A 9,007-nucleotide genomic window follows, 5' to 3' on the forward strand; every position below is an offset into this window, starting at 1 on the left:
CTTCACTCTGGAAAAAACGTTTAGACATTTCATTTTGGAAAGAGATATAAATAATATACATCCAATAGGCCCTTAGAGTAGTTACTTAGACGGTCCACTTTTTACCACCAGGTAAAATAAACCATTCAATAATCTACCCTCCTAGTAGAGCAGTTCTGTATTGTTTTTTTTTTTTTCCGTGCCATTTAGTACCAGCTATTGAGCAAAAATCCATATTTCATAGTCAATGAATGGAGTAATTTATTGACGCTCCCTATGTGTAAACTAAATCTTTTTTAGTTTAGTTTGTGCTGGCGAAAAATGTGTTGCAACCATACCTCCCCTATAATGTCGCCAAGACTGTCTGAAAGCACAGCAGGAATCTCTGATGAACCCGAAATTAATATGCGAATATCTGTCGAATATCCAACAACAAACTTACCACGGTGTTACTGTTTGATGAAATAACAGAATTGTAAGCTCAGCCTACTTATGTCCGGAGCATAAGTAGGCCTACAACAAACCACAAGATGGCAGTGTGTGTGTGTGTGTGTGCGCGCGATTCATTAATTAGCCACTATTTAGTTTAAAGTATGTAAATGTCGCACAATTATATACTGTGAGAAAGAGGTATTGAACCCTGAACTCACATGTGGGACGGGACGCACCCAAGGGGTGAACTTTTTGAAAGCAGGAGGAGGCTCAGAGTTTATGGAAAATGCTGTTGGTTTATTTAAACTTCCAAAAAACGTACAAAAGGCACACAAAAGAATACAGCCTCTCCTCAAGCTGTTGCATCTCAAATGCCCACCCTAATGTAACGGGTCCCAGGTGGGATCGCCGTGGACAGATTATAGATAACTAAAACAAAGAGAAAAGAATGCTGACACGGGAGACGTGACTTGTCTTTTCAGATCCTCATTAGTTATATTTATTCATTTGTCTAATTAGACATATTTTCCATGTTCTTAAAACAAACCAAAATACACAAAAAATACTCTTCAATTCAAAACACACCTTTTCCCAGTGTTGTTCTTTCATCTCTCTGATACAATAAACAGTTTGTACAAGGTGCATCTTTAATGCTCTTAAAACCCATTCGATTTTACTGAACTAGTATTTTTAACAGTACCTACCTTGTAGGCTATATCAAACATTTTCTTATTACTGAACTTCAAGTAACTTTTCTTAACCTGTTTTTAACAGTATCTTTAAGGTGCTTTACAACAATCAATAAACATTTTAATACTTTACAAAACGTCAAGAAGTGAGCCACGTGTGGTGTTATTACAATAAAACAAAAAGGTAGAGACGAGCGTGATCCGTATTAGCTTAAAGCTACTAGCCTAACGGTAAAACTTCCAACGGCGCCGTCATTACAAATCTCTCGGCGAGCGTCGGACCTTACTAGCTACACAACACATGTACTCATTTTAACACTCATACTTTACTAAAACATTTCACTACACATTATCCAATCACTAACATCAACTTGTTTTACATTTTAAACACATAACCCACCTGAAACAAAGAGAAAAGAATGCTGACACGGGAGACGTGACTTGTCTTTTCAGATCCTCATTAGTTATGAGGATCTCACGAGGATTCAGGCAAACCACAATATTACTGTGCCTCCTACTGGCAGGATAGTGCAATTGCATTGTGAAAATGTAAAACTATAAAAGATATTGCTCATACAAAATAAGATCAATTTAGTAGGAAATAGTGTGTCTTAATAATATAAAATGGTGTAGTATATAAAAACTTAATATACACAAATGTGGGCACACATTAGTGGGCATCACACAAACTCACACCATGTCTCTCCATTAAATAGGCCTACCATCAGAGGCCGATTGGGAGAGCCCACTGGGATAGGTGAGAAATCAATTCAACCATGAGAAATCAATTCAACCATAGTGTTTGAATTCAATTCAAACACTATATATTCATTAATATATATACAAATATATATATATACACACACACACACACACACACACACACACACACACACACACACACACACACACACACACACACACACACACACACACACACACACACACACACACACACACACACACACACACACACACACACACACACACACACACAACACAGTCTTTGATAAATAAATCACACCAACCATAAAAACGACACCCCTTTAACCACCTCACACTCCTCACCACCCCCGCTATTAGCAAACCAAATTAACTGTCCCGGAACAGAAAATAAAGCCTTGGTTCCCATGTGGCACGCGTTCCCCATGGACCAGTTTGCTGGACGGACAGGAAGAAGGTTAGTTGAATTGTGAGCGTTGTGTTCTGACAGACAAATATAGGTATGGTTAACTGTGTGAATTATGTATCATATAAATGAATGAAGTGGACTTAACTGTGGTGTGTGGTTGTTGTTTGTAGTGTGGTGCTATGTATGGGGGTCATCCCTATGTTCCCCGGGTTCTATGTTCCCCGGGTCCTATGCTCCCCGCTCGGGGAACATGGGACAATTTTTTAATAAAAAGGTCCTATGTTCCCCTCTAGCCATACATACCGGGGATCATAGGACCCTTTTCTGGGAAAAGGGTCCTATGATCCACGCAATCTATCAATCTTTAAAAATATTTAAACTTTGACGCGACATTCGCGTGATGACAGCCAATCGGCGTTCAACAGCGTGGCCACAGAGTGACATATGTAACGTAACAGCCAATCAGCGTTCAACCGGCCAACTCGGTGCAGTGCAGTCCGGGGTGAACTGCAGCATGGAGGGGAAAGTGATTGTTGCCGTTGGCGACTCCCGGAGCTCTTTATATAATCGTGTATAATATAATATAATTGTATAATAATATCACGGCCAAAAGCTCTGTGCGCCTCCGGATGGCCGTAGCGCGGGGAGCTCTCGTAGGGATTGGGCTTCTCGGGGTTTGTTTACCGGCGTATGAATAGACTGCGTCAGGTTCTCCGACGTCTCTCCCTCTTCCACAGAAGGTAAAGACATGCAATGGTAGTTATCTCGGCCGGAATTTGGCAGTAATGGTGCAAAAAGTAACAGACCGGGGAACATAGGACCCTTTTTTTTAGAAAAGGGTCCTATGTTCCCCAGTCTCATACAAAGAGGGGAACATAGGACCCGGGGAACATAGGACCCGGGGAACACGCTATGTATGTATGCATGTGTAAACGGGGCTAAATGGTAGGATCTGGGGAAATGCGACCCTCGCTTTTCACATTTCCTCCCCCCGATGAAGGCTTGTCACTAGGGTGACGAGACAGGAAGTTTGCTACGGGATTCTGTTTCCCTGCCCTTTACTTAATCTGAAATTGGAATGGCTGCAAAGACAAATACCATTGTGTTATGCATGCATTGAATCTTTCATTTCCCCCAACCATTGCGATGCCTTATGATCAGACTTGAGTAAAAAGTCTCTGCCCATCAGGTATCAGGTAATATTTCAAAGTCTCTTGGGGCCCATTTCACTGCCAGTCACTCGAGCTCCACTACGGAGTACCTGGTTTCCCGAGCTTATGGCTTAAGTAAGCCACCGGTCAGCCCCCAGTCCCACTCCAGAGGCATCTGTCTGTACTGTGAACTGTCTCTCAAAGACCGGACTCTGCAACACTGGTTCACAGAGCAATGCTGCTTTTAGATCCTGGAAATCCCCCTTATGCACCTCCTCCCACCTGACCTTCGTGGACCCCAACTTCCGGGTCAGATCAGTGAGAGGTGCAGCACGGGTAGCAAAGTTCAGGATGAATCTCCGGTACCATCCAGCGAGCCCCAAAAAAGACTACATCCTTCTTGGTCTGGGGTCGTGGACAGTCCCGGGCCGCCTCCAACTTGTCCTTCTGAGGCTTAATCACCCCTCCTCCAATAATGTGCCCAAGGTACCTGACCTCAGACTGAGCCAGGGCACATTTCTTTGGCTGGAGCGTCATTCTAGCCTCGTTGATGTGGCGCAGCACCTCCCCCAGAAGCTGGAGGTGCTGCCCCCAGGAGGTGCTGCACCCCAGGTGAGGACTGGGGTGACAATGATGGATTATCGCATGGGCAAAGTGGGCACATGTCCAGGGCCCTGGCCAATGGGGGGGGCCTTGATATATATACTATTTTTTCTTTTCTTTTTTAGTTAAAAAATTCAAAATTCATTCATTGAATGTTTTTGATTTGCAAAATAAATACACCACATTTAAAAATAAATGACGTGACGGAACGTTAATGTCGTAGTGCTTGGTCAACGTTCAATTTCACAGTGGGTCGGCATAGCGTAAAAGAAAGAATAAGACACTAAAGATACGGCCCTGGTACAACAAATACCGTCCATCTCAACATTTTGACTCGTTAATTCGTTAGAGGAAGTCAGTAGGTGCTTTTAAAGTCATGATATTAACCTGACAGATTCCATGTTCTGCCGTTAAAACGAGCGGCTGGCACTATGCATGCCCACAGCCGCGGGGTTCGAACAATGGAAGTGTGCTCGTTTCAATTGGATCCAAGACTGTCTCTATGAGGAGACTTCTCTAAGAATGCTGCAATATATCGTACCGTGCAGCTTCTCTCTCTTTCTCTCCCCCCCCCCCCCCTCCCTCCAACTTGTGGCATCCTGGCTTCTGATATTCAGTGTTTTAATTATTTTTCATTCATTATGCATGGGGAGGGGGGTAACCCTCTCTCCCCCACATTCATATCTCTTTCTCTCTCTCTCTCTCTCGGCTGTGCGCTGCATTATAATGTGTGTGATTGTGGATTGAATGAGTTATATGCGACCAAATTCGGTGTGCTAGTAGTGGGTGTATTTGCGTGTTGGTAGGGGTCCATGGCTGGTTTGTGTCCAGGGCCCGTGGTTATGTTAATCCATCCTTGCCCTTGCAGTGGTCAAGCGTTGTGACAAACTGCGCCTTTCCCAGACGCTCTAGGAGGTCCTCCAACCTCGGCATTGGATAGTTGTCGAAGCTGGACTGGGCGTTCAGCTGCCTAAAGTCAACGCGGAGGCTCCCATATGTCCTTCTTAGGAAAGAGAACCACAGGGCTGCACCAGCCACTGTGGTGCTCAACGACCCCCAGCTGCTTCATTGCCTCCAACTCCTCCTTGAGTGCAGGCAAGAAGCGCTCAGGAATCCGGTACATCCGCTGTCTCACCGGCTTGGATTCTTTGAGCTGGATGTTGTGCTCCGCCACTGCTGTGCGCCCCGGCTGCTCGGAGAACATTCCCTCTGGGATGATGGCCCGCAGCTTCTGCACCTGCTGAGCAGTCAGGTGAGGGAGGTCGGGCTCAGTGTTGGGGACCTGCAAAGAAAGAACTGCTCCGGAGCATCCTCATCCTCCCCCACAAATCGCACCATCAGCTGGTGGCTGAGCGGCAACTCCCGCTCGTGCCACTCCTTGAGGAGGTTGATGTGAAAGACCTGCCAGGGCTTATGCCTCCCTGGCATCTCCAGGTCATAGGTCACCGGCCCCAGCTTACGAGCAATCCGTGAGGGCCCCTGCCAGCGGGCCAGAAGCTTGTTCTCTGTCGTCGCCGTGGCAACAGCAAGAGAACCTGCTGTCCTGGCTTGAAGCTCCTCTGTCTCGCCGACTGGTCGTACCACCGGGCTTGGGTCTGCTGTGCCTGATGCATGTTGTCCTCCACCAGGCTATAGCCATCTCCTCCATCTTGTCTCGCATCTTCAGGACGTAGGCAAGGCTGCTGTTGGTCTCATAGGGCCTAGGGTTCCCCCAGGCTTCCCGCAGCAAATCCAGAGGGCCCATGACCTGACGCCCATACAACAGTTCAAAGGGCGAGAACCCTGTGGATGCCTGCGGCACCTCCCTGTAGGCAAAAAGGAGGTACGGTAGCCACTGGTCCCAGTCTTCGCCGTTGGCTGCAACAAACTTTTTCAGCATGCTCTTCAAAGTTCTGTTGTACCTCTCTACCAGCCCGTCAGTCTGAGGGTGGTAGGGAGTGGTCCTCATTCCCCTTATCCCCAGTAAACTGTAAACTTGTTTCAGTGTTTTGGACAGGAATGCAGCTCCCTAGTCGGTGAGGATTTCGTTTGGTATGTCTACCCTAGATATCAGCTGCAGTAAAGCTTGTGCGATAGCGCTAGCTGTGATATTGCGCAGGGGAAAAAGCTTTAGGGTATCGAGAAGCATAATCACAAATTACTAAAATAAATCTGTGCCCTGACCGTGTTCTTTCTAAGGGCCCCACTATATCCATCGCTATTCTGTGGAATGGGACACCAATGATTGGGAGTGGATGAAGAGGGGAACATCTGACTTTTTGGCTACTGGTAAGCTGACAGGTGGGACATGACTTACAGTACCTTTGTACTTCACTGTATAACCCTGGCCAGTGGAAACGTGCAGCTATCCTCTCCAGAGTCTTAACATTTCCAAGATGCCCTGCCCAAGGGATATCATGGCCTAAGGTTAATGCCTTCTCTCTAAAACCCTTTGGGACAACCAACTGCTCACTGCGGCCCCCTTCGGGTTGGTGGAACAATAGGCCCTCCTGGATAAAGTAGTACTCCCCCGTTAAAGCCGCAGCTACCCCAGTCTTCTCACCATCTACCTCTGTGACTTTGCGGAAGGTTTCTTTTAACGATTCATCCGCTTTCTGCAGTTCACTGATATTATCAGTATCAGGAACTGGCAACTGATCTCCCATTCTCTGCACTGTGCTCTGCAGCTTCTCTCTCCTTCTTTGTCTGCGGCTCTTTTGCGCCTTGACATGAATCCAGAATTTCTACCTGACTGACGGGAATCATGTCCAACAGTGACTTATTAGCCTCCACTTTAGCCTTAACTTGTGATCGAGTCGCTACCATACTAACTGGCTTGGTAGATTGCACCAATTCAGGCAATATGAGAACACCCTGTCCCAATACTACTGGCTGGCTCAACCCTTCAACTACCCCCGTAGTTAGCCAAAAGGTATGCCCTCTAACCACAAGGCATATCTTTGCAACCGGATAGACATGCCTCTGTGACTTTGCGGAAGGTTTCTTTTAATGACTCATCCGCTTTCTGCAGTTCACTGATATTACTGGGAATCTCCCACAAAGCTTCTCGTGGCACATCAGGAACTGGCAACCGATCTCCCCTTCTCTGCACTGTGCCCTGCAGCTTCTCTCTCCTTCTCTGTCTGCGGCTCTTTTGCGCCTTGACATGCCCAGGTGGGCTAATTTCTACCTGACTGAAGGGTATCATGTCCAACAGTGACTTATTAGCCTCCACTTTAGCCTTAACTTGTGATCGAGTCGCTACTATACTATCTGGCTTGGTAGATCAGCACCAATTCAGGCAGTATGAGGACATCCTGTCCCAAAACTACCGGCTGGCTCAACCCTTCAACTACCCCCGCAGTTGCGCACCAAAAGGTACGCCCTCTAACCACAAGGCATATCTTTGCCACCGGATAGACATGCTCTTCTCCATTAACACAACACACCCTGATCTGCCGTTTTCCCAGCTTCTCTGACTTGTCTATAAGATGGGGCTGAACCAAGGTCTAGCTGCTGCCTGTGTCTAGGAGAGCAACAGTAGCTTTACCATTGACCGTAACGGGGACAGTCTGAACTTTTCCCAAACAATCATTAGATGTACTACCAGATCTAGATACACTACACATACCTTTCTGACGGGGCACTCTCTGCTGATGTGACCTGGGTGATTACAGTAGTAACATACCACATTCACTCTGCTTTGTGTGGCTGTGGGTGCTTGGGCCTGCCTAGTCTGTGAGTTAGAAGGTGAATTGTATGGAGGTCTAGGCTGTGAAGTAAGGGTTGTGTGAGGCTGTGTGTATGGCGTCCTACTCTGACCAGAACCCCTAGGACCAACTCCCATACCGAATCCCGCAGACTTACCCCCGGCTGGTGATCAGTTGAAGCTCTGGAACCGTAACGCCTTCTTACCCGGGCATACAGCAAGGAACGCCTCTACCAGCTTCACAGCCTGCTGCCCAGTGGTCGGATAATGCTCCTTCACCCACACACGCACATCAGGAGCCAGGGAACACAGGTACTGCTCCAGGTTGAGGAGCTCTCCGATCTCCTCAACAGTCTTCCTGTCTGGCTTGATCCACTTTCTGTAGTTATCCTTCAGGCGGTTGTACAGCTCTTTCGGCGTCTCCTGGTCGGACGTCCGGATAACGGAACCGCTGCCTGTAGATTTCTTCGCTGATCTCGTATTTTGAGAGAATGGCCTCTCTCACCTTGCTGTAGTCCATGGCCTCCAGGATATCCATTGCCACGTATGTAGCCCGAGCCCGTCCCGTTAGGTAAGGTACCAGGTACACGGCCCTTCAGCTCTTGGCCACCGATAGGCTGCTGCCAGTCTCACGAAGGTGGTGAGATACTGTTCGATATCATCTCCCTCCTCCAGCTTCGGCACGGCTGCTCTGGTCCAGGCGGCTGGAGACGGCACTGCTCAGTCTGGTGGGGCTGCTGGTCCTGGTCCTGGATACGGAGGTGCTGCTGGTGGTGGTTCCACTGGATGTCGCACGCCATCATCTCCTGGCCAACGTCCATCACCGCAACGCCTTCGCTCTCCCTCCAACTCATCTCGGACGTTGTTCAGCTGCACCTGTACGCTACGCCATCTTTGCTCTTGCTTGTAGGCCTGACGCTCTTGGCTCTGGAGAGTCTTCTGAAGGAGGCTGTAGAGGGATACCATGTTCATCCTCCCGGTGTCCTCTGCGGCATCATCAGCCACTGGAACACCTCCCTGGGCTCCATCCGCTTCCTCATCTTCTTCCTCCTCTGGCCGCTGCATACCCCGGTTAGATGTCGGATCGACATCCCCTGGCGTATCTGAGCCCGTCTTCCTGGACTTCTCTTTGTGCTCTTGGAGGGCGCCACCAACTTTGAGAAAGAGGTATTGAACCCCGAACTCACATGTGGGACGGGACACACCCAAGGAGTGAACTTTTTGAAAGCAGGAGGAGGCTCAGGAGTTTAAGGAAAATGCTGTCGGTTTAAGCTGTTGCATCTCAAATGCCCGCCCCAACTCACAAACATGTCTCCCCATTAAATACAAATAG

General features: G+C 47.9%; 1 protein-coding gene across 3 annotated transcripts in view; it reads left to right on the forward strand.

The window, feature by feature from the left end:
- The first annotated feature begins 1,823 nt into the window (after positions 1 to 1,823).
- Positions 1,824 to 9,007, forward strand: part of dntt (deoxynucleotidyltransferase, terminal) — an 87,986-nt gene continuing 80,802 nt past the window's right edge. Inside the window, exons 1-2 of one of the 3 annotated variants that reach the window (XM_060072826.1) lie at positions 1,824 to 1,857; positions 7,827 to 8,841. In XM_060072826.1, the coding sequence (XP_059928809.1) occupies positions 8,639 to 8,841 (203 nt within the window). In that variant the 5' untranslated portion in view covers positions 1,824 to 1,857; positions 7,827 to 8,638. Of the gene's footprint in view, positions 1,858 to 7,576; positions 8,842 to 9,007 lie in introns of those variants that run through there. The other 2 variants (XM_060072827.1, XM_060072825.1) reach the window with 2 other exon arrangements.

Source organism: Gadus macrocephalus, chromosome 15 (genome assembly GCF_031168955.1).
Source record: "Gadus macrocephalus chromosome 15, ASM3116895v1".
Lineage (NCBI taxonomy): Eukaryota > Metazoa > Chordata > Actinopteri > Gadiformes > Gadidae > Gadus > Gadus macrocephalus.